At 44.4% G+C, this 26,499-nt stretch overlaps 1 protein-coding gene across 1 annotated transcript; it reads right to left on the reverse strand.

Moving 5' to 3' along the window:
* Window positions 1-1,111: 1,111 nt before the first annotated feature.
* On the reverse strand, window positions 1,112-26,499 carry rictora (RPTOR independent companion of MTOR, complex 2 a). The gene is made up of 39 exons (XM_076270739.1): window positions 26,427-26,499; window positions 26,264-26,311; window positions 25,033-25,130; window positions 22,110-22,174; window positions 21,475-21,606; window positions 20,632-20,695; window positions 20,023-20,149; window positions 19,148-19,317; window positions 18,853-18,920; window positions 18,692-18,759; window positions 18,447-18,529; window positions 18,238-18,325; window positions 18,020-18,110; window positions 17,866-17,932; window positions 17,229-17,309; window positions 16,956-17,056; window positions 16,504-16,669; window positions 15,080-15,181; window positions 14,852-14,898; window positions 14,607-14,742; window positions 13,313-13,512; window positions 13,054-13,180; window positions 12,605-12,769; window positions 12,108-12,184; window positions 11,811-11,889; window positions 11,572-11,681; window positions 11,382-11,469; window positions 11,054-11,146; window positions 10,736-10,842; window positions 9,939-10,168; window positions 9,220-9,593; window positions 8,354-9,066; window positions 6,069-6,246; window positions 5,663-5,744; window positions 5,329-5,550; window positions 4,486-4,644; window positions 3,814-3,937; window positions 3,521-3,659; window positions 1,112-3,281 (listed from the first exon to the last, which is right to left on the reverse strand). Exons 1-39 carry the CDS (start codon window positions 26,482-26,484, stop codon window positions 3,207-3,209), a joined length of 5,202 nt encoding a protein of 1,733 aa, XP_076126854.1. The 5' UTR covers window positions 26,485-26,499; the 3' UTR covers window positions 1,112-3,206.

Genomic DNA, 26,499 nt, shown 5'->3' on the forward strand with positions numbered 1-26,499 from the left:
CCTGTCTGGTCTGCCCAGCAAGGTCCTTGACAGGCTATGTCCAGAACTCAGCTGCCAGGGTCTTAACAAGCACAAAAACCCTGGCAGCATATCACCCCCCATCCTCATACAGCTTCACTGACTAAAATCCTCCTCACCTAGAAATCTCTCTACACCAGTATCTTACGGGTTCCTCACGGTCCCTGTGGTCCTCTGACAAGGATCAGCATGCCATTCCCCGCACCAGACTCCAGACCTTTGGGGACAGAGCCTTCTGTGCTGCTGCCCCCAGTCTATGGAACAAGCTACCCCACCATATACACACTGCCCCCTCCCTAGGTGTGTTCACCTGTTCTCTGAGGCCTTTGGCCTCTGACCCCCCATTCCCTACCCATCCTTTTATTTGTCAAGAGACTTTGGGTATCCTAAAAGGCGATATATATTTAAACTATTATTATTACTACTATTACTACATATACTCAAGACCAGTTTTTTTGGAAATAATTCAAACCATTCGCCATTGTTTTTTTTTTCCTTTTTTAATAATATATCCCTTTGATTGTATGTTTGTCAAGGTCAACAGCACCTAAAACATACTGTACACATTATACAAGGGAGTCACAAATTCGGCCAAAAAGGAAAAATGGGGAAAAACCCAAAACAAGAAAAAAGTATTTTAAATTATACTTGCAATATTATCTTAAGGAAAAATATAAATATTCTGTCTTTTCTGGTCTCTTTCTCGCTCGCTCTCTCTCTCGCTCTCTCATTCACTCACCTCTGGTACACATACACAACATTGATCAACTCAGTCAAAAGATTTAAGTGATCCGCAAGTAATCTCTACAAATCCAGACAAGTAGCAGCATATTAAACAAAAACAATGACAAGAAACAGGGCGGAGGGAGGGAGGGAGGAAGTTCAATTGCCCCCCACAAACTCCACCCTAGGCATCTTACTTGTACTCTTACACAATTATTTCCACCTTTCATGAAATACGCTAATGTTGAAATCTGGGGAAAAGCGGATTTAGACGTGTACGGTTGACAGAGCAATGGATAACAGTGAGTGTAGTTTGTCATGCATGTTCCTTGAAAAGCTTAGTATACAATGCTGATAGTATGCTGTATGAAAGATGCTGCAAGGAGAAATGTATTGTATGTCTGTTGTAGTCTGCACATATACTAACATTACAACTCTTTATGTTACCAGTGCTTTAAAGAAGATTTACTTAATTATAAATAAAAGATCTGACAAATTCTGGATATAGAATGGTTCTTCAGAAAGTACACAACCGACCTTGTTGATTAATAAAGTGACCAGGCATAAAAGGAGCTCCTTGCTGTGTTGATATTTCTTAAATAGAAAGTTAAGACTATTGTAAACATCTGAGAGAGTGAATGCAAAACAAAAGTGTCAGAGCAGTTGTGCAAGGAAACAGTGAAGTCAACATAGGGTTGTTCAATACATGGTCTAATTCTGCACACACACGCTGCACAAGTTACATCATGAGTTGGTCAGAAAACAAAAACATGTTTTCAACTGTTTTTCATTGTTTGTATGGAGTAAGGAGTTAGTTCAGGTCTGACATACAGCCCCTTGGATCTGAGGCGTAGGGAAGAGGTACACTAGTGATGATCTCACAGACAACAGTATATATTAAAACCACAGTAACCATACTTATTTGGCTTCAGGATTATAGAGGATGACATGGCAACCATTTGATTTTTGCCGAATCTTGGAGAAGAAAGAAGATATGATGTCCCTTCAGTGATGTACGTAGTAGGTCCTACGTAGTATTTTAGCAAATAGTATTTATTTATATTTTCAAAATAAAGGACCCCTTGCATTGACTTGCTCTGGTGGAATGACATGTCTTCGCAAGAAAAAAAAGAATTAAAAAAAAAAACTTCTTACAGGATCTATCTCTCCTCAACTCTTCGATTTATTCCTGTTGTTGGCATACAGAAGCAAGAAAAAGCAAGGGACAAAAAAAATAAATCCTTTCAGCTTTTTCTTCTGTCTCAATGTCATATTGCTAGTTCATATGCCCATGTGCAAAATACCTTTTCTCACCTCTTGGGCTCAAACATGCTGCAGGGACAGGGTCTGTTTGCTCTAACAGGTCTAACAGCACACAGCGCATAGCCAGGGACATGCGTCTTCCTTTGACTGGTTGAACATTTAGTGGGTGAAATGCAGCTGGGTTATGCATGATGACAAAAAAAACTTGCCTTCTAGGAAGCTCCAAACTGAAGAAAGTACCAACGCCTACAGCTGAAACTGAAATAATAATAATAATAATAATAATAATAATAATAAACAGCTCTCTCCAGAAAAAAAGAAGGAATTAGAAAGAGAAATGACATGGCTAAAGAGTGTCCCATTGAGGAACAGTGGCAAAACATGATGGATGCTCGATGTTTTGAAGGTTGTAATAATTAAAAAACTGCACCATAAACTGTGAAAAAAATACACAATAAATAAGATAAAACAACAGCTGCTGTTGTGTGATTTCAGTCCTTTGACTGAAGGTTTTGAAAGATAAAATCCATCAAGTCGTCATATGATTGTTTGTCATGAAACTGAGGGGGACCCTGTCCTGTAATGCTTGTTCCAGTTGAGGACACCTCTAGTTTTCTGTAGTGTTAAGAGAATACTGACAGGCTTGAAGTTCTTTAGCAACCGTGTCGATATTCGGATCCTTTTGAGAATGTTGTCCTTCATCATTGCAGGTAGAATTTACAAAAAAAAAAACCTGTTCTTTACTGTCGCAGTAATGCTGTATTGGTTTGTTCAGGTTTACAGTTAGTCATTTGAATTTGTGTTCGTTGCTCAACTGGCTCCAGCCATAATATTTGGTAAACGTCTATTTTTGTTTTGACAGCAACCGAAAAGAACACTAAGTTTTGTCTGATTTGCTGTTGTGGTTTGGGTTTTCCTGTGTTTCTGACTGCAGCCATGATCCATGCCCTCCTCCACTCCTCCTCCATGCCGCACACAGAGTGAGAGATACGTACTTCTCTCCATCTTTCCATCTCACTCCTCCATATCCCTTCTTCCTCCACCAGCATACTCGTCTGTCCTCTTCCCATCAACTCGCTCCTGTCCTCCAGCTTCTCTCTCTATGCACTCTTTCTGGCTTCCTTTGTGTGTGTGTGTGTGTGTGTGTGTGTGTGTGTGTGTGTGGAGGGAGGTGGGGGTGTGGCTACGCTTCTACGGGAGGATCAGGACACAGCAGCAAACTCTCCTTCCTCCTTCTTTGGTGGCATTGACAAGATGGTGTCAGCTTCATCATACATCTTTTTGAAAAAAAAAAGAGGGGAAGAGAGGAAAATGAACAAACAGATGCAACAACAACTGCACTAAGCTGAATAAACTGAATGAAACCCCTCTAGAAACGCTGAGGACAGAAAAATATCCATGATGTGTGTTCAAATGACTTTCTACTTGCATTCAGTAGTAGGGTCAGATATCGTTTCTGGTTTATTGTGAGAACACTAAGAAGAGAAATTCAGTGGAGGAGGGGACAGAGACTTACGGGGCTGAACTGCACGTCCTGGAAAAGCTCCTGGATGAAGCGGCGGGAGGGCAGTCGGAACATGCAGTGGGCCAGCAGGTAGGACACCTCCGAGTACAGGCAGATGTCATCAAATGCGTGGGGGAACTTCTCTTTTATCCTGCGGAGAGGGCAGAAGAGATAGACCTCTGGTTAAAAGGTGGGGGTGATGGTATTAGTCACACTCTAGAACTCAAAATCATGGAGCGAAAGCACAATTCTACCTTTTAGGCACACACACACACAAACGCACGCACACACTCTTTCTGGCTTACGTGAGGAGGCCTGTTTCATGGCCCTTGGTGCCAACGGAAGAGCTGAGGTTGACCACCAACCGCAGCACCTCCTTCCTGAGGAGCACTCTGGATGCCGGGCTGTCCTCAGACATGGTCTTGCAACCTAATGGGGCACAAAGGTGAAAGAAGAGGTCATTATTAGGTCAAGTCACTTTTATTTATATAGCACATTTTTGTATGCACAGAGTGCAACCCATTTTTACATTTGTACATTGTACATCACGCTTATTTTGCAGACCATGAGCTGATCACATGAACATGCAAGTATGGGCCTTTGCCCCCATGTCCAGCATTGATTACTTAAGTTTAGATGATTACACAAGTTCAGATGGTTTGAATATGACAAGACAGATGGCCCAGATGGGCAGAGATGTGGCGATAACCTTCCAGAAATACAAAAAAAAATGTCATGTCATTTTAGGAACTGATTGCAAGTGCAGACACCCCCTAGTGGGCATACGAGCTTTTAGCTGATGTCAATGTTTGGGCCCGTCAGAATCAAGCAAGCTTTTTTCCCCCTCCAACCACTGCAGACATAGCCAAAGTTCAACCTAACCAATGAATCAAATAAAATCTGAAAAAATAAATAAATAAATAAATAAATAAATAAATAAATAACTCCTCAAATATGGAAACTGAAGCCCCTCTTACCCAGGACGAGGACTGTGCTGGGGGTGCTACTGTTGACCGAGCCGCTGGACACCGCGTCACTGCAGCCTGACACGCCCGAGTACTTGGACTGGGGCACCACCTCCAGGTGGTTGTGGCTGGTTGACCCAACCCATGGAGGGTACTGGTTGTCACTGCCTTCTGATGGGAGAATGAGACAAAATAGACCTAACTGAGAAACTCCTGATGTCTGGTTCACTTGCAATATTAACATTTATTATGAACAACATTTTGGCTCACAGACCTTCATCAGCTTAGGTAATACAGGTAATATATTTAAAACAATCTCCTACAGTTAAAAAAAAAAAACTGCCTGAAGAGATGCGCAGCGTCCTCATCAGTGGAATCAAAATAAAAGCAAATCAAAAGCACTCCATGTATCAAACTAATTCTCATTCATCTCCTTCACAAAGCCTCTCAGCGCGACCCTTCCCCGATGATGTGGACTTTGACTATTGACCATCTAAATCCAGAGTTCTTGCAAGAGCCCAATTTGAATTGTCTCTGCGAGACACTCTGGCAATAATTAATGTTGCACGTTACTTTTGCCACTTGTATCGCGGGGAGCCAATCACATCGGTGTATCTGATATAGGTGGGCCAAAGGCGAGGTAAACAGATGGAAGTCGTAGTGTTATCCAATTGCGTTGAAGTCCGGAATCAGTCAGTAAACATTGGTCGTATAGTCGTATGACATTTTCATTACTTCTCTTTGACTATTGCCCTTCTATGCTTTCATTTGTTATTACTGTTTGCTTTTGTTTATGTAAAGCAAATTGAATGACCTCTGTGTATGAAATGCGCTCTATAAATAAACTCGACTCACCGTTGCGGTTGTGTGTGGAGTTGAGGTGGTTGCTGCCGGCGTTGCAGCCCAGCACCACCAGGCCCACGCAGTAGAGGCAGTTGTCCTCGCTGTGCTCCTGCAGGCCTGTCTCCTCAGGGCCTCCCCCGGTCTCTGGCTCCCCCTGCTGGCCTGTGCTGTCCTGTCTGGCCAGCAGCTCGGTGATGCTGAACTGCGTCTTCAGGGCAGGGCCAGAGACGAAGCCTGATAGGGAAGAAGGTCAAGTGCTTGTTATTTATCTTCCATTCCAATTATGTTAGCTCACATTTTTATTATGTATGGAAAAATGAAAAATTAGATTGTTTAAAAGCATTACCATCTGACTCCCCAAAGAATTTAGCCACTTTCTCCCCAGCCGTTGGACTTGTTCGTTTCTGGAAGTATGAGGTCTCTTTAATCTGCAAAAAAGGAAACACAAGCACATCATAAAATGAAACTGAATCCCTTTCACCTGCCAGTGATGAATTGTTGTAAGCCTCTTAAGGCTGAGACCGTAAATATATTGCAGAGTAGATAAAAGCAATGCTGAAACACAGCCAGGAAAGCAGGTAATCTGAGCTGTGTGTCCCAAATCAACCATGGTAGGATTAGTAGTAGAATTATGAAAAATACTGGATGTCTCCAGAACTAGCATGCATCAGTCTACCTGGCTCCATGCCACATCTGGTTGTAGACATGGTAAAACCCACGCGGTCATGTTCCCCCTGCGGATTGGACGTTACCTGGAAAATGTCGTTGATGTCCACGGGCAGCGCCAGGCCTACGTAGTCGTCGGAGCAGCCGTAGGTGGCGCTGGACACCATGGAGCGCACGGAGGAGGAGCGCTGCAGCGTGGCGTGGTTGATGGGGCTCAGGAGGTCCTCCTTGTCCAGGGAGGCGAAGCTCAGAGCCTTGAGGAACCTGGAGAACGTCAGACACACACACACAGACGGTGAGGAGCAGCACACACTGGAGCTCAGGGCAGAGGTGTACAAGTCGGGCTTCAGGAAGTAAATCCCGGTCCTGTAACATATTTGTTTCAACCATTCACAAAATCAGCTGATTTACATCAACACATCTCCACAGGCAGGTAGATCCATAGATATTAGAAAGCTAGATGCCGCATTGTCCGTTGAGTTCTATTAGGTGGCATACGTCAACGTGGCCGCCATATTGCTAGGGGCAATGCCTTTACTCTCTATCTATGGGCAACACTTGCCGGCAATCAGAGACACCTGTCTGATTTCCAATCAGAGACACCTGTCTGATTTCCAATCAGAGTCACCTGTGTCTCCATTGGCCTCCAGTGATTGTTGCCCCCACCAAGATGGCGGCGGCATTTCTGTACACTCTGGGGCCCAATGCGGTATCTAGCTTTCTAATATCTATGGGTAGATCAGCTGCAGATTTGTGAAATCGCCTGTGGTAAGTGCACACTGCAGAAGCAATACATGGGAGGACTTTTACTTTCTGAAGCCGGATTTGTACAAGTCTGCCTCAGGGCTGGGCTGATGGGGGAAGCTAGTCCAACACTGTGACCAACAGAACACAGAAGAAAACAGAATAAACGACTACCAAAGACATGGCACTGCATCTCAACTCAAAATACACCACAAAGCTTTAAAAAAAGAGGAGCTATTATTCCTAATACACAAACACCAAATGAGTTGCCTGGAATGATCATGGTCATACTTACCAAGTCATCGACAGACTAGACCTTACTAATCAAACTTGAAAAACTACATAATTAAACAGCATCTCACTAGAAAGACTACACCCATCAAAAAAGTGACAAACACAATCATCAAGCAGCACCAAACTAGGCTGTACTATTAGCTAGTCTAAGGGCGTAGCTCAGTCTGAGGGAGAGGCACGACACTGTACGTGGTGTCTAAGGAAGGGAACTGTGGCACTGGACGTTCTGTAGTACTTCCACAAAATATCCGCACGACGCTGCTAAGCGGTGGGCTTACAATCCTCTACAGGGGCAGGGAGGAGGCATCAACCCACCGTGGGAGAAAGGTGTCGGACACCCTGCGGTTGCCCCCCACAGGTAAGTAGCCTGAGCAGCTGTGGCGCTTTTCATGGGACGAGTACCTGAAGAAGCAGCAGATTACAGCAGTGCGATTAAAGCCCTGGAAGAGCGCGTCTACAGAGCTCTTCTAGCTGGTCTCTACTGGGTGCGTTAGCGCCTAGCCTACGGGAGGAGACCAAAGAGGCGATGAACACGCACCGTGGGAGCAGGTGGCGGGACACCCTGCGCTGGTAGCCCGTGGGGATGTAGCCCGAGCAGCTGTGGCGCTTTGTGTGTTGCGGGGGCAGGTGGTGTTGCGGGTGGAGGAGTGGTGGGTGGTGGTGGTGGAGGTGCGGGTGGTAGTGGAGGTGTGGGTGGTGGTGTTGGTGCAGGTGGTGGAGCGGGTTGTGGAGCGTGTTGTGGAACGAGTGGTGGAGAGAGAAGTGGTGTGAGTAGTGGAACGACTGCTGCAGCGAGTGCTGGAGCGAGTAGTGCAGCGTGTGGTAGTACCTGGAGAACCAGCAAATACAAGGCCACAGATGAACACGTCCTAGAACTAGGGTCTACCACAAAAGTCAAGAGTTAGACTGATTTCAACTGATTCAGGGAAGGCACTGAGAAACAATAACATATATTGCAGATGCATTCCTCACGCTCTCAATGACTGGAGGGCTGTCCCTTTTGAAATGAGAGTAAATTGCGTCATTGTCGCAGGTCAGTAAGAACAACAAGCTACCATCTACCTCATGCTGGTCAACTACAATCATTACAAAGACAAGACAAGACCTATGGAAACTTCAGAAAGAGAGACAGAAAGTAAACATGTCAACGGCAAATTAAACTTAAGCAACCGTTAATATTCATTATAACTCAATCTGTAGCAAGAATGCAACTGTCGCAATGCAATGCCTTTCAAACTTGCGGTCAGTGAAAATAACTTCCCACGATTCCACTCAGGATTCCATGCAGATTTGCACACCTCTGTGCTGCCAGTCCAGCTGCCTCCATCCTTACCTGCGTGAGGTGAGTCTGGAGTCCAGGCTGCCCGTCTTCATGGTGATGGCGTCGGTGAAGAGCACGTCTTTAGCGGGCGAGGCGAGCGCCTCGCTGTGGGAGAGTGAGGGGTGGATGCGCTGCTGCTGCAGCCGCTTGAGCGTGGCGTAGCCCAGCGCGTCGCGCGGGCTCGTGTAGATGTAGCTATAGTCCATCAGGCCCCTGACGGCCGCCACCGAGGGCGACTTGAGCGACTGTGCCCGGCGGGGAAGCGTGTGGGCCGAGCCCGGCGGCACCAGTGACACCGAGCTGGCCTTGGACAGCGGCATGTGGTTGGATTGGGGCGGGGGGGTGAGCGAGCCCACCGTCTTGACCGGCTTGCCGCCGGCCACCGTGTCCAGGCTGGCGCAGTCGGTGTCGTTGGTGGCCTCCACTGTGGTGGAGGCGGAGGAGGAGGCGGTGGAGTCCGTGACGGAGGAGCCCGTGGCGCCGGGGGTGACGGGGGTCGGGGTGGTGGCGGCGGTGCCCCCAGCCGTCTCGCGGGAAGGGCTGGAGCTCATGGAGCTGATGCCGCTGGTGGTGGTGTCCGTGTTGAAGCTCTGGCTGCGGCTCTTGAAGGTGGGGCCGCCCGAGGTCAGGCAGGACGGCCCGTCGCTTGAGGCCAGGCGCTCCCGCTGCTGGACAGCGCTCGGGTCCCTCTCGCCGCTGCCCCCCACTGCCGCCGCGGCGGCTGCCTCGGCCCCCGGACCAGGCCCGGCCCCGGTGCTCTTGGGCAGAGACACCTCGATCTCACAGACGCTGGAGCTGCTCCCTCCAACACCACCACCACCACCACCACCACCACCGCCGCCGCCGCCTCCAGACTGGGCCGTTGCCGTCCCCACCACGCGGTTGCCCAGGAACGACGTCTCCAGGCTGACAGTGGGGCTGCGCGGTGGGTGGCTGCCCCCGTTGAAGAACACTTCGGACGAGGGGCTGTAGGAGAGCGAGGAAGGCTCGGTGACGGTGCGGACTCGCCGGCCGCCACCGCCACCGGCCATCTGCTCCTCGTGGTGTCGGCCGCTGAGGCTCTTGGGGTCGCTGGTGCTGCGCGGCTTCCTGCCGGCCAGCGAGAGCGAGGTGAGGAAGCCGCGGGGCATGAGGCGGCTGGAGCCCAGCAGGGTGAAGCGGCTGCGGTCTTTGGGCTTGGAGCGCACGTGCTGGGAGTGCTCCTCGGCGAACGTCAGGCCGTCGCACCGGTCATCCTCCAGGTAGAAAAGACCTACGGGACAACAGGCAGGGAGTCATCTCCTCTCCACTAAGTAGGGATACGCTTAAATGCACAAAGTAAAAGCACTATCTATTTATGGTGAATTTGACCATAATGCCCAATATCCCTCTTTTGCTAACTTTCTGCTAATACAAATTGTGTGAGCTACTGGACAAATGAATTTGAATAAAATGTCTATGTATCTATCCTGTGTTTTTGTGCCATCCAAAACAGCTAGCTGACTTAACGACATTGAGAAATGATCAGAAGCAGGTAATGGACAGAGACATATAAATGTAGACAAAGACTGTCTCAGACATTGTACGTGACCATTGTCCACTGTTTGTGGGCACTCACTGGGCTGTGACTCGCTCTCGCTGTTGTGCCGGGAGCTGGTGGACTCAGAGTTGAGGCTGAGCGTGCTGGGGACCGACGACAGCTCGGTGGCCAGCGGCTGCTCCACCTCGTCCGGGGCTATTGGCCAGGCCTGCCGGCGGCTGTGCCGCACCGCGTCCCAGCCCTGCTGTTTCAGCACGTCACAGCCCTGCTTCGTCTTACTGATCAGCCCCAGCACGTACAGACACGTCCTGCACGGAGAGAACGATAGATGGACAGATGGACAGACAGACAGGCAGGCAGACAGACAGACAGACAGACAGACAAGCAGGCAGAGAAAGACAGACAGACAGACAGAGAAGCAGGCAGGCAGAGAGACAGACAAACAGAGACAGACAGACAGACAAACAGACAGACAGACAGACAAACAGACAGAGAGAGAGACAGACAGACAGACAGAGAAGCAGGCAGGCAGAGAGACAGACAAACAGACAGACAGACAGACAGACAGACAGACAGACAGACAGACAGACAAGCAGGCAGGCAGAGAGACAGACAAACAGACAGACAGACAGACAAACAGACAGAGAGACAGACAAACAGACAGAGAGACAGACAGAGAGAGAGACAGACAGACAGGCAGGCAGAGAGACAGACAGACAGAGAGACAAACAGACAGAGAGATAGGCAGGCAGGCAGACAGACAGACAGAGAACAGGACGAATGGTTAAGGCTGAAGATTATCTTTTAATAATCCTACAAAAAGGAAAATCCCGCAGCACACAAGGCCAGGCTCAGGAAGAGAGGATGCTACTTACCCTCGGATGGATAAGACCTCACAGTGCTGCGCCAGAGCTACAATGTCTGGAATCACACCCTCCTCTTGAAGAAGATTCAGACCCCAATTTGAGGAACCAATGTTACCCTGCAGAGGAAAGACATTTTAAACATTAAATCATTCAACATAATGTATGTTGAATAAGCCTAAAAGACCACACATTTTGACACTTAAACATACTGAAAAGAATATATAACATAGATAAATAAAAAGCAATGTGAAGCATGTATTTGACATATGATTTACTTTAATTATATGTCTATAAATAATTTCAACTAAAAAAAAAGTTGGAACTCACCAAAGCCCACAGCGCTGCCTTGAGCTGTTTGATGCCCTCCCACTTGTCCAGCACCGGAGAGCGCACAGTGTAACTCAGGTCAGGAACAACATTCTAGAGAACAGCACAGCGCAAAACACACAAATCCTTAACAATGGAAATATGGTGCAATGTAATATATAATATATGAGTAAAGTATAGTATACAGTACAAGAACATCATTAATATGCTATTATATCATACATTAGTGTACAACACTACATTAAAAAATATGCATCCATCAATCATATCCATAATATAATATTATGGAATTTATTTTTAAAGCCATATAAAAGAGAAATGCTTTTACCTGAGCTTCGATAAGGTGGCAGCCAGTCTTATCATGCACAAGCTGGCCATACAGGTGCACAGGAATATATACATTTGGTCTTTGTAACCTGTCAAAAGCAAACAGTTATGGTTCACATGCAAATCAAAATCAAATTATGCAGCTGAGCAAGTAAGCCAAGAGCAGCTGCTCAGGGGGTCATCGCTCTGACCTTTGGTTGCTACGTCGCACATAGTTATCCCCATCTACAGGCTTGCGGTACGTTGTGAGTGCTTCGTTCAGTTGCTCTTCGATCAGGTCCACATACTTCAGGTTATATTCCTGCAGCAGAGAAAATAGATCACACTACTTTCAAAGCACAATGATGTCTTCTAAAGTCAGCCACTGAAATACAGTAACGGTCACACATTCCCAATGATGAAATAGTGGCCACTAGTATCAATGACTTACTCTCTGCCATCTCTCCAACTGTTTGGAAACATAACCCCTCTCGTTAAGGTAGGAAAATCCCTTGGGTATCGACAGGAATCTTGAAGGACAAAAAAAACAAAGGAGAGGGTGCTGTTGAAACGCATGACTCTCTCAAATCATGATCTCACTGCTTTTACAGATGGATCTTACTGCTGTTTCTATGTAGATTGATTTTGATTATGAGTTGCATTATTGACTTTGATAATAACCCCAAATACATAAACATAGCTACAATGATGTGTGATGAGGGTTTCCTGCCCTTCAGTGTCCACTCACCTTAACAGTAATAGGATTCCTTTGTCTCCAAGGTGAGAAAGTGCTGGCTTCATTTGGATAAGTGTGTGCAGATTAGCCTTGAAAGCATTTAAATCAGCATTAGTCAGCACAGGGAATATGACACCATAAGGACAAGCAAAAGCATTCCCATGTCTTCCAGAAACTCAAGCTAAGGTCATTGTTAGGTCAGTTACAAGTTCAATTACATTACATTTACAATAAGCAGAATAGTATCTAGCTCAATGGGTTAACTGTCCTCTGTATCTCTTTAAACAAAAGCACTTCATGACTAAATAGAATTCGGAACTAATGGGTTGCATTTAGCTGGCACTCGGACAGCCTGAGAACTGAGCCTCTCATCAGCTTCTCATTGTCATGCCACAGATGGAAAACAGAGGTCACACGGTCTTGCTGCATCAACTCCTAGCTGCCCTCTCAGTTCTCCATTTATCCTTGAGGTGACCTTGAGGGCAATGGTCATTCATTCCCACGCTCACCTTGTCCTCGCAGGCCTCGTCCAGTATGTCTAGTGCCTCCATGGAGATGGCCTTGTTGTGGTCGTGCAGCTGGGTCACCAGAAGCTCCATGCCCCAGTTGCTGAAGAACTCCACGTTGGCCCGCAGCAGCACCCGAAGGTGCTTGGTGGCGTACATGCGGCAGGTCTGGAGGAGAGGATAGGGCGAGAGGGGGAGAGGATAGAGAGAGAGAGAGAAATAGAGAAAGAAAAAGAGAGAGAAGTAGAGAAAAAGAAAGAGAAAGAAAAAGAGAGTATGAAAGAAATAGAGAAAGCGAAAGATAGAGAGAGAGAGAGAGAGAGAGAGAGAGAAAGAGAGAGAGAGAAAAACACAGTTTGTCACTCAGAAGCAGGTTGACATGGGGACATTGCAACCGAAGTGGAAAAAATGCTGCCTTAGACTACGGTTCTGAGTGCTTATTCAGTTCTTACATCTGTGGCTGCCGTGAGAACCTTTGAGAGAATGACCCGTGGGAGGCCTTCCCGACTGTAGTCCAGCGACGCCACGGTGAGCTTCAGCATGGCGTCCTGGTTCTTCATGGAGCACATGTTCAGCAGGCTGGGGGTCACCAGGGAACAAAGGGCCATTAGAATCACTTCCAACAAGAGGCATCACAATAACCCACGCATGGCTTCAACAGCACAAACAAAGGCTGCTGCTTTGGATTCTGGGTAAGATACGGGCGCTCACCACTGGAAGACGCTGCACTTCTCCAGGACCTTGACGCCGTACGGCTGGGACGACAGCGTGCCCAGGAACAGGAAGTAGTGCTGGCTGAGGGTGTTGAGCAGGCCGTTGCTCTGGAGACTGCGTTCGGGCTTCGCCCCCGAGGTGGACGGGAGCCATTGCACCACATCCTTCACCAGGTCCTCCAGATAGGCCTGCCCTTCCTGAGGAGGACACATGGACACAATAAAGACAATCAGCAAACTTACCAAGCAACAGTGGAAGAGATCTACACATGAAACAAACTGAGAAATGTGATAGCAGGGTGTCTGCAGGTATAAACAAGTGAAATTTAAGACTTTTTAAGACCTTTTAATACCACTTCTAAGTGAAATTTAAGACCAAACTTACGATGGAAAAGTGGAAATATACAGTACTCTTTCCAAGTTCACACACTGATGTCTGTTCAAAATGAACAGTAGGCCTATGGTAAAATGACAATTAGTTTTCAATTATTTGACCTCGTTGCAAGAATCATTCGTTTAAATGTCGTTACCTCTTAGCTGCCCAACGGGTTGAAGCGGAGCTTTGCTTTACCAACGTTATCGATTGGTTTCAGTTTCTCGTGCACACGTATGTATTAAATGAAGGCTCATACACGCACATAATTGTATGACTATGTTTGATGACACCAAATTATCAAGTATTTCTTCCTGATTGCCGAAACGTTTGTTTTCTTGTTTTCTGTCGGTCTGCGGTTTCTTGATCAATTGCTCAGCAAATTAGCAGACGAGTGACAGAAGGACCGGGCATAATTAGGCTCCGCGGACCAGCAATCCTTGTAGTTTGAGAAACGCTGATGTAGGCCTAAGTGGCTATATTGCCGTTAGGCCTACAGTACTTCACGTCATTAAAAGCTGCGCAAAAACGGGCTCTGACCTACTGTAACCATAGACAACGCAGCGCACATCGAGAATATTCGACCTGGCAGAACAGATTGCCTGCATTTTCGCGGTGACATGCCAAAAAAAATATTTAAGACCCATCCAATCTGAATTTAAGGCAATTTAATACTTTTTAAGGACCCGCGGCCACCCTGAATAAATAAATATAAAATTCTTGGTTGAGATGCCTAAACTGAAATACGAGAGGAGACCAGACTAATGGAGACTGTTCATATCAGAGCAACTTGGTCAAAACACAGAAGGTTTCATTCTCTTCAGGCGGTACACCCAGAGCCATAAAAAGGTACCTTTATATGGCTCTGGGTACACCAAACACTTGGCCTGAGAGGATTTGCTTTGTACTGACTACTGACCTCCTCAGAGTCCATGAGAAACTCGACAAACTGGCAGCCCACCACGGTCAGCTGCCGGCCCTTACTGTGGTCCAGCTCAAGGGCAGCGTACAGCTTGCTGCTGGGCTTATAGAAGTACAGCAGCCGCCGCACAAACCTAAAGAGGAGCGACAGCGGCTCAGTCAATTAGAGTTTCCTGTGTTAAGGGTCTGTTCATCAACAACTATTTGTCATTATTCAACAGGGAGTTGGTGGGTCAAGCTTACCTGTGCATTTGTTCATCTTTGCTGTTTTTGAGGTTAGTGCTTGGCCACTGGGAAAAAGGTTTCAAAGGTTTGGTCAAAAGTTTTGATTAATAAAGTAATCTATTAAACAAACAATTTTTATTACGGAACTCTGGGGGGGGGGGGACTAAAGATTTTTCTTCCATTGTTTAATCATGTTAATCATGTTTAATCATATTATATTATGTCACAGACATATTTGTGTGTCACCTTCAGTATAGTGGAGATCAGGACCCAGCTCCACTCCAGGTTCTGCTTGTGGTTGAGGATCTGACTATCCCTCAAGTTCATCATAAGTGCTTCTTCACTGTCCTGGAAAGACATGGGGCACGGGGGCATGTAAGAACCAATTTGTGACAAACAATCTTCAATAGTGTTGGGGGCATGGAATTAAATGTGTGTTGTGCAGACTTGCTATTGTATGAAAGGAACATCTGAAGAGAACATTAAGACAAAAGACAACACTAAGGAAATAAGCCACTTAATAGATCATAAGCAATGCCATACATTTCCATACCCTAGAAAGTTCTCGCAAGAGCACAATTTTAATTGAATGAGTAATGATGCATGTTACTTTTGCCACTTGTATCGCGGGGAGCCAATCACATCGGTGTATCTGATATAGGCGGGCCAGAGGCGAGCTAAACAGATGATAGTCGTAGTGTTATCCAATTGCGTCGAAGTCAGGAATCAGTCCGTAAACATTGGTCGCATTGTGTTATCCAATTGCGTGCAGTGAGATTTTCAAATGTATGCTTGGTGCCGCCCCTCGAGTTGGGCCATTACATTATTCGTGGCCAGACCCTTAATCTTTCTAGTAGGGCTGTCAAAATAACTGATTAATTTTGATTAATTAATTTGAGAAAAAATAACTGATTAAAAAAAATAACGCAGATTAATCTATTCTGTATGACCTTTGATCCCAAGCCATTCTAGTCAGTAACCATTAGACTGTAAAATGAAGGAGAGAGAAGAAAATGTGCTGCCTAGATCATTGATTGGAACATTTACTTTTAAAAAACAGCCTGATGTTGATAAAAATAAAGTGCTGATTAAAATAAAGCGCTCTGCAATGTCACCAGAGTTTGTCAGCTCTAAAGTCGGACATCAATCCAAAGAAATAGTGTTGACATTCAGGAGAGTGTTAATTTATTTTCATTGTGTCCCCTAGGTTATATCTGTGGCCTGAAATGCGTCTTCCCGAAGCACTTTTGAATTGATTTCCTCAGCATATTAGGTCATATCATAGATTATTATGGCCATTATTTGAATGGTGAAAATAATAATAGAAGAGTTTTTTAACTTTAATGTCACTAATGCTGATTATTTAATGATTCATTTGAATTTAAATATTTAAAATATAATTTTCTAAAATATTAAAAATTTTAAAATTATATATGCGAATAATTTACATTAATTAATCACAGAGTATGTAATTAATTCGATTAATTTTTTTAATCGATTGACAGCCCTACTTTCTAGATTACCAGGGTCTGGAATCTCCAGGCTAACATTTCCATACAATACCAACAACACATAGTATAAGTAGTTTCTCCCTTCCCTTCTTTATTGTGTTTTGTTTTGTTTCTCACACACACACACACACACACACACACACACACACACACACACACCTTAATAGCGTAGATGTCCTTGTGCGTGCGCACAGGCTGCTCCCTGCGGTGCGGTGAAGCCGCGGCCTTGCGGATGATCTGGTCCAGGTACAGGCTGTGGGGCCGGGGGCCTCGCCTCTTCTTCTCATGGAAACGCTTCAGGTGGTTCACCGCTGCACTGGCACGTCTGGGCAAACAGAAATACACTAAAGGTTAAGCATGAGTTAAGCTGCTGGAAGATTATAAACTTCTGCATTGCGGAGGTGAAAATAGCTTGAGTTACGCAAAATGTCTGCAGCTGTGACTCAAGTGATGGAGCACAGCGCTAGACATGTCAGACTACTAAGGCACTAACTAGACCACTAAAAAAACAGAGAAAGGATCAGACATGTATAATAACCATAATCTAAACGACACAGAAAAAACAGTCTTTTGAAATGTTCCATATTGGTGCTCAGTCAGCTGCGACTCACAGTCTTTTTTCCTGGGCGATTTCAGAGGAGGCAGCCATGTTGATAAGGGTCGGTAAACAATGCAGGTGATGGCTGTGCGTGTGAGGGAGGATTGTGTTGGCCTAAGGGAAACACAAGCACCCAAAAAAAGAAACACGCTTAAAAAAAAAAAAGAGCCAAACTTTTCTGTGAAGTTAGCACTTGTTTCTTAAATGGAACACTTCAACAACGTTAGAGACGGGATGAGGGGTTTTGGTGGGGGTGAGTGTTGAGTGGTGTTACATGACACTCTACCATGTGCAGAAGTTCTCCAAGGAGGATGGTGGATCGCACAGCGATCTGGTCGTCACTGCTGGTGATGACCTCCACAAGACCCTATCATAGGAAACACAGTTACTTCAATGAGCCCACAGTACTCAACACTGCTTTCAAAAAAAAAAAAAAAAAGGAAATAGATAGAACTTGCTTTTAGCTAAATTGACAAGTACAAAATCATTTTTGCCACAATGCAATGCAAAATGGCAGGCAGAATTTCCCAACTATTAGCTGTGGCTTATACATTGATTTTGCAAAATTTCTTCAGCTATAAGGTTAATACACGGGGGCTGTTAATATGGTATTAATATGGGTTTGTTTCTTTTAACTTGCATAAAACACTGTCCTGCGGCTTATACACAATGCGGCTAATACACAGGAAATTACTGTATGTATTTTAAAGACACTGCACATACAACGCAGTGGCTAACCATCTCCACCAACTTTCATGAAATGTGGTGGAAGGGTGTAGCATGCACCAAGGAGGAAGCCATTACAATTTGGAGAGGATCTGAATCACAAGGCGGATCCACAAATTTAGTTCCACTTTCGTTAACACAAGATTAGCATTCATGTGTCCTTCTGATTAACATCGTTATGAAGACGGATAACATACCTCCAGAAGTCCACTTGTGATGAAAGCAGATAGTACCAACGCTAGGTAGTTGTCCATGAGGTCAGGCCTAGAACACAAAACCAAAATGTGTTTTTAAACTTGCCCCGTGGGTTTGGAGATGATCAACGGTCTGTTTTTGGGCAGGAGACCTCACCTGGACCGGGCCCGATGAGGAAGAACAACCTTGGCCTCAGCCGCCACAAAGCCATCCGAGAGTCTCCAACTGTCCTGAAACCTGCTGGGGTCTGTGAGGAGAGACCGATGAAAAAGTGATCAGGACTTTTGCTGGCCAAACACAAGGCTGCTCAGTAGTGCACTGAATGTTGATGAGTCTGGTAGGGGGCTAGGAGACTGGTAGGCAGGATCTCTCACCAATGCTGTGGAGGGCTTCTTCAAACTCGTCTGTCACGATGGGGACAGGAAGGCGAAAAATTTCATACAACACCTCCAACAACCCTTTCTGTAGGGGGCAAAAGACAAAACTATAAGGATACATGTACACCACTTCGTCACCAAGAGAGATGTGTTACACTGTATTGCACATCACATACAGAGTTTCAGTATATGACCGGCCTACTTACTCTTACTTCCATATTTGGTATACAGAGTACACCAATTAGAGACTGTATTCCAGAGTTTCCAGATTTACAAAGGTTAATGATTCCTGCACACAAGAACATATTGTTAACATCTTGAACATAAACTGAATTAAAACAAATCCCCATGCTCATCACCATCATCATCATCATCATCTATATCATCAACAGTTTAACTGACACCAAAGCCGACTGACATGCTAATTAGTGCAGTATTGAGTGTAACTCACCTGACCAGGAGCGGAAGGCTGCCACGATGGCCATTTTACTGGCTAAAAAACGAGCTTGTTTGTCCTCTCTACAAACACAAACATGGAGAAAAATAGGTCAGTGTTCAATACTTGCAACAAACATTATTGCTGATGTGCCACCAATACCACAGACAACTCACTTGAGCTGGGCTTCGGTCGTGTCTGGATTGTGCCTGTAGTGGAAGTCTGTATAAGGTGCTAGGATTTGCTGGAAAACAGAGGATAATTTGACCATTAACAAAAATAAATAAAGATCTGTATTTATTTCTTGTCACTGTTTACTAAATCAAGTCTGAGTGTCAAATACATCCACAGAAGAATCTCAAAACTGGATCATATAATTTATCAAACAAACCACCATCAAGGAGAGTGTGGCTACCTGTGGTTTCAAGGTTAACAGAAGTGCCATCGAGCCATTAAATAACGGGGCCTTACCTCCAGGTCGACATCGGACCGTACGTACTGGCGCGTGTGGGGGTGGTTGAGGAGGTGCAGGATAGTGGTGATGAGCGCCTCGTTGATGCGGCTGAGCTGGCAATCGATGACGTTCTTCAGGATGGTGCACAGCCCGCCCCTCTGGGCGACCACCGCGGGGTTCTTCAAGGCTACAGGGGTGGAAGAGACGGGACACTATTCCAATACTGGACGCATTTGTGCTACTGACTATAAAAGTATTTAGATGAAACAACAAAGGGACACTGCAGTAAATGTTCCAACTTGGAGATGAGACCAAAAACATTAGAGGACATATTCCTACAGCTGTCGGTGCTTTTACATTTATACAACTTTTGTGAACCATTTATTGCTTTTACATTTTCCACATGAAGGTTTGTTTAGGTCCCAAAACGAAGACCTGTAAAATATTTTTGCTCAATTCCAATCTTTTAATATTTTCTTGGATTTTAACTCTATAAATGCATATCTTGGGTGTCATGTTTGACCATTAACATCTTGAATGCATGCTAGCATACTGAATTATGCTAGCAGTGAGCATGCTTCACAAACTTTTAATGGTTTAGTCATATCTTCCACTGAGAACATCTCTATTTCCCATCCAGCTGTTTGGGCTGGCTATGAATAATACTTGTCATATTAATGCACAAACATTGCTTCCCAGATAGCCAGGGCAGAAAAAAATTGAAGACATAGGATTTGAACATAGATATTTTGCAGGCCTTTGTTTTGGGACCCATTAATGATATAGACCAGGTTTAAACAAAATCTGAGGCTGTGCAGCAATAGCCTTGCGGATTTGCCACGGTATGATCCTAAAAGCTTCATAAGGGAACTCCTTTAGGGGGAATACCAACCCAGCTCACAGACGATGGCGATGCAGGCCCGCACCATTGGGTCTCGCTCCTGCAAACCATCATTACCAATGGCGATCAGGGAGTTGGTGACGGAGTTTGGGAAAAGCAGCGCATTCACAGTGATCATCTATGGCAGAGAGGGTTGGGTTGGGGCGGGGCAGGGCGGGGGGGAGGAGAGGTCACAGGGTGGAGTTGGAAAGTTGGAGTCATGATACAAAATATAGCTGAAAATTCCATTCCTTAATGTGAACTGACTTGTGTCCTTTCAAGGCTATATATGAATGTGTTGGCACGCACACATATGTACACATTCTCACTCTCTCTCAGTACTGCACACGCACAATGGGCAAAATTAGCTGCTCCCCAGAGCAGCCTGAGGCCAGTTTTAATTGAGACATGCTCGGCTGCAACAGGAAGAGAGGCTTGTCATTGTGAGAATTCTGCTGTGCCTAAATAGGCTTACAGTAAAATACAGTCACCATAACCAGCGAAGGCGCCTCATACATGAGCTCTCTGTTTAAAAAAGGAGAGCGTCACAATAACAACAACTCACAGCACAAACAGAGTCATCTCAGTGGCACATGGAGAGGAGAGTGGGCAGGGCCTTACCTTCCTGACCAGCCGCAGAGCTTGCGTCCTTTCCACCTCATTACTCTGCTTGATATCGATGCACCTAGAGGGTGTTTGTATAGAGATATCAGAAATGACCTTGAGTTGAATCATATTTAGCAACATGACAACAATGTACTATCCAGTGATGATAATTATATAACGACTGAAATTCAATACCATATTCAAATAAGGTCTATTGGCTTAATGGCTAAATACATTAGCACAAAAGGATCCAACAGAAGCCAAAAAAAGAAGGAAGAACTCTGGGCACATTTCACGTTGATGCACGCGCACTGATAGGAAAGGAGATAGGGAAGGGAAAAACATCACCGTGGCACTTTGAGGAATTATCAAAGAGGACACTTGTCTCTATTTTAAGCACTAGCCGACCATTAATGAGATTTGCAAACTCAATGATCTAGTTTGACACATTCTCCATGGCTCCCATGTGATGGCGTTCACATGCTTTCTCCCTGGTCCTCACCAGAGTGCGCGAAGCTCTGCCAAAACGACCGAATCTACACCAAGCTGACCCTTCTATTCTACCTTGCCTTTTCTTTTATTACTTTTTTACTAGTTTTGCCTTTGTTTTTTTGTTTGTTGTTGTTTACTAATTATTCTTTTTTCTATTTGTTTCTATCTATTTGTCATTATTGTTTGGTTTTATGTAAAGCACATTGAATGACCTCTGTGTATGAAATGCGCTATATAAATAAACTTGACTTGACCGTACGAAACTGGGCGAAATGAGCAAAAATAAGCCAAGAGAATGAACGGAACGGAATCAGTAATGAGCATTCACAAAATCCTTCATCTAGGGTCCAGCTTGTTGGGGCTCACCGGGAGATTAGGTAGTCCACCTGCAGCCGGAGGATCCTCTGCAGCACGCTGCTGTCCCTCATGAGGTAGCGCAGGGCCCGCAGGCCGGCCGCACGCACCTCCTTAGCCTCGTTGAGGAGCGCCAGCCGCAGGCTAGAGAGAGAGAGAGAGAGAGAGATGAGATAGACGTGTATTCACACAGCTATTGATGCTTTTAACAACTTTGGTTTGTCATTTATTGCTTTTATATTTTCAATATTTTGGTTCTATAAAGACAAGGTGTTCCTTAAGAGCTTTGTAATGCAACTCCTTTTGGGGAAATACCAATAGGAGGTAAAAATGTTCATGTCTTCCATTATACGTATGTAATCTAGCTGGGTCTATGAGCAGTGAACCCAACCTTTCCACTTTGTTTGGTCTGACGCATTATACTAAGCTTCTCCAAAACAAAACGAATGCACATCTAGGTCACAATTAGTGACTAAACGGCTCTGCCGACTATTTTTAATCCAAAGTAATTTGCATTGGAGGAAGAGCACAGGGCTTAAGGTACCTCTGGCCTTGAACATCTTACCCATGCTGGTGACATCATGTTCCACACAAAAATAAAGAATAACTCATCTGACAAACTGCCATAGCAGACAGACAAAACTCACCAGATAATTATTTCTTCATATGTAAACCCCAATGTCTTCACACAGTGACCAGTGCTGCAGAGAAGCTAAGGGCACACCAACGCAGAAATCAGTGTCACAAGAACACAAAGAGCATTATTTCATGAAAAAACCCAGTACTCTCTGATCTATGTATTCCTCCTCGAGCGTTTCATGTCTGAGACGCAGTGTGAAACACATGTCAGTAGACTCCATTGTGTGTCTTAGCACAGAACATCATAAAATGCAATATAAAGTCTGTGTGAAATGTGCTTTTGGGCTTTAAAAAGCTCCCTCAGACATGGCTTGAGGACTTGTTGTGGCAACAGGGCACTTGCGGGGTACAGAGTTCAGCCCCTCGTGCCAGTCCTGTGTACTCTTGTGTGTTGTTTGGATCAATGCTGATGTCAGAGCAAAAAGTAGGCTAGGGGGAGTGGCCTGGACATGTGACACTGGGGGGATTTAGTCACCCCATTCCATGCAGGACCCCTTAAAAGGGGATGCGGGCTAATGCGCCCTCCCCATCAGACAGAGTGGGAACCGGGGAATCAGGTGCACAGAGATGACTCGGCCGTTCCAGAGGCTCCACATGCCCGGCTCTGGACTAGAGTCAGAGAGTGCTGAGTGCTGCGCATATCTCCTAGTTCCATGGGAACTTTGGGTAACGGTGGTGTATACTGTGTAATAATGGGAGTTTGGCAACTTGTGTGCTGAGAAATGTGAGATACTGTATAGTTAGAACCAACAAACATGGAAGAGGAAAACGGCACGTGCAAAAACAAAACATATCTTTTGGCAAAACACATGGGAAGCTATTCGATTAAAGCAAACTGCAATTTTAAAAGGCCTGATGAAATTGTCAGTGGTCACTATAAATTTCAGATGTTGGGTATGAACACTTTCATATGCTCCAGGTCTTATTTTGAACTCCAGAACTAATGTTGAAGAATTACAGAAGATCTGGGATTACAAAAGCACCACTGCCACAATGTGTCCAACATACTCATCTCAATAAAAAGTGTGTTTCAATTCAAATGTTATCATATGCCGCCAGTGTTGGGAGTAATGCATTTAAAAAGTAATGTAATTACAGTAATGCATTGCTTTTTGCTGTAATGCAGTAATGTAAGGCATTACCAATACAATTTCAGTAATATTTTACTCGGTACAATTCTCAGTAACTGACGTTACTTTGCTTTTTAATCCAAAATTGAGAAATGCTCAATTGGCACCAGAGAAGATTATCCAAGAATTAAAGTAATCTATGGTGGAATTTGATTGCCTTGTTTAGATGACTGTAGAAAGGGAATTTGAGTTATCTCCGCCATTCATGCAACAGATCTATACTTCTCATTTCAAGCAGTGAGAATAACTAAAATGTTGCTTTTACAGACAAAGATCGTAGCCATTATTCTCAAACTATTTGCATTAAGTCTACACCACTGTAAGTGGAAGGAAAGGCAACCAGCAATGATGAGAACCATTTAAAGTCAAATACAATTTCACTATGGCTATATTTTACTATATTAAGTTGTGAGTGATCTTTGGCCTTTGGGGCCTACATTGTCCTATGAGCCATAACTGCAACCATTATATTGTTCTTTTGTAAGCCTTAAGTCTAGCTCAGTAATGCCGTACCACATCACCTACTGCCGTGTAATGAGCTGCATTGAACACATGAAGATCTATTGAGAACAGCAAATCCATATTTCCTGTTATTTTGGTGAAAGTAATGTAAACGTAGTGTAATGCCTTACAATTCAAAGACAGTAATATTGTAATGTAACAAATTACTTTGAGATGACAGTAACAAGTAATAAATAATGCATTATGCTTTTGAAGTAACTTGCCCAACACTGTATGCCGCAATAAACTTAAATCTAATTACATTTTTTTTTTCTGACAGATATAGCAACTGCATTGCAAGTCAAACTTCAGTAAAATATTCCCCATATAATATATTCCTTGAATCTGATATAGTCATAGTCAGAAATAGTCTGAAATAATTTGCATAATCTTGTCTAATTGGGCAAGACCAGCTCTAGTTCTTCTTGCTGTTTTTTGCTTGCTGCTTGCTGCTGCTATACATCTTCTTGCTGTTTTTTGCTTTTTGCTTGCTGCTATACATTTATCATACCAGCCTGTGGTGCATTTCCAAGTTGCTAGTTCATTGTGCTGCTTCAGGAGGTAACAACTGCTTGACACAACAGGTTTCGCATTATACCTTTGTTTGCACGTCACTTCTGGTAAATCCAAAATACTCGCAAATAATGATAGTCACGAGCTGTACAATTGGTTTCAGCCTTCTTAATGTGCTGATTACATTAGTAGAAATTGCCATTTCAATAAACAATTGATTAATCTTTCAGCCCTTGACCAAGTAAAAAACATGAATGAAACTTCACCAAATTAAACTAAATAACATATGTTCAACAGTGCTTGCGATATAGTAGTTTGTGCACCGAATGCTAGCAGTTGTATTCTGTGCCATTCACGTTGCTAGAAGCAATCCTTTCTGAGGATGGTCATAAAATTAATTGCATAGATACCTTTGCATGCCAGTGATTGCTACTCTACATGACATAATCAGCAGTCTTGGTAAACCTAGACTAGGGTTTGTGTACTACCCACCATATGTACTAGAGTTAGAAGTGACGACATTTAAAAAATTATGGGTTGTCACAAGCCATCAGCATGGACAACGGGATCACAGGAAAATACCTACATTTGTTTGTTTATGTCTTGGTGTCACGGGTACGCCGCTCCGTCCGCATCTTTTGTCTTATGTATTAATGTGTGGAGCGCTTTGGGTTGCACTGTGTGCATGTTAAATGCGCTATACAAATATAACTAACTTGACCTGAAGCCAGCATGTACAATGGGACCACAGGAAAAGACATATGTCGGGGGAACTCAGATGGCTTACCTTAATGAAATTGTTCAGATGGCCTAGTTTCCGCATGTTAGAGACTCCATGTGGCTTGGCTACATTCTGAAGGATTTCACGCATGATATCGGAGGGCACTGGAATAATAAAAAAAAATGTCAGACAGACAAGACTTGTTTACATAAAGCAGGAATAATCCTTGCATTTGTGGTATACACTTCATTCGCACAACAAATTATGCTACATAATAACATGATACACAACTGGTTCGTCATCTTAACATGCGTCAAATCATTCAGTATTCACAAAACGTGGCTTAACGTTGTGGTCCCAGAACGTGCAACATATATAGATGATGTTTGCCCTGACTAGAAAACCAAATGCATCTTATGGATCGTCTTAGTCTAGTACAAGCCTGAGTATAGCCAAAGCGTTTGCCTGCATGGGTTACTCCAAATGTGTTCTTTATGTTAGCCTCCTTGGTGTGACGGGATGCAAAGTCTCAGTGACTTGCCAAGTTATTTCATTGCCTAACCAAGAGGTGAAAGCATAATGATACAACAAAATGTGGGTATCATGGCAAATTACTAAAATTAAGGATTTTTTCTCAGTGCAAACGGAATGCAGCATTTGACACAAGATAGGGGCGTTGCTCTGATAGTGAAGCTCTCTGTAACGTTAGCTTTTAAGCTAACGGCTAGTTCAAAATCACAAAATCACCAAATCACCATCAGTGTCTCAATGTGACAAGTGCATGTACTGCGCCAACTAGCTAGTTGATTTAGCGAGCGAAGATAGCGGTTGCAGACATCTCGACAAAACCCAAACAATTCATTCAACAAGGTTGGCGTTAACAAGCAGTCAGCATTACCCCAGAATAATGTAGTGGGCATTAATACATTGCGTGGAACACATACCATTTATATTCAAAATCTTGAATTATTACTAAATAATACAAATGTAACGTTGAATTACAATCCACCCACCAGTATCTGATGTGGTTTACACAGACCTGAAAAAGTCTAGTAATGTGGGTGTGCGACGCTGCCCGCATAGATCTAGCTAGTAAAGCTAACCAGAACTAGCTATGAAAGGACTGGGAATTAATGAATAGCATGACGCTTCTTGTATGAACGCGTTTAACTGACTACCACTCCCAACGAATAAAGCATCCGTCTGTCACAAGTGGCCTGCAAATAAATCATTGTACTGATTTCAGTCCTGCAGTCATCTGGCTAGCCACTAGCTATACCCGCTAGCTAGTTGTTACCTCTAGTGAGATCCAGCGGTACGTTTTCCTCTCCACTGTCATTGCGACCTGTCAAAGGAGATCAACAAAAACGTACTGAACGCAAATTATCAGCTCGGTAATTGAAACACCACAACAACTTTTATTTTGTCATAATTTATCAGTGCTAGTCGATCATATTTACATCGTTTATCTCGCAATCGGACACTTCGGATAGGACGGCCGCGGACGCTTGCCGCCATGTTCCCAGGGACATT

Source organism: Alosa pseudoharengus, unplaced genomic scaffold (genome assembly GCF_046254945.1).
Source record: "Alosa pseudoharengus isolate Yale_2024_CS ecotype anadromous, Long Island Sound unplaced genomic scaffold, YU_APseudo_1.1 YU_APseudo_1.1_scf_6, whole genome shotgun sequence".
NCBI classification, from domain to species: domain Eukaryota; kingdom Metazoa; phylum Chordata; class Actinopteri; order Clupeiformes; family Clupeidae; genus Alosa; species Alosa pseudoharengus.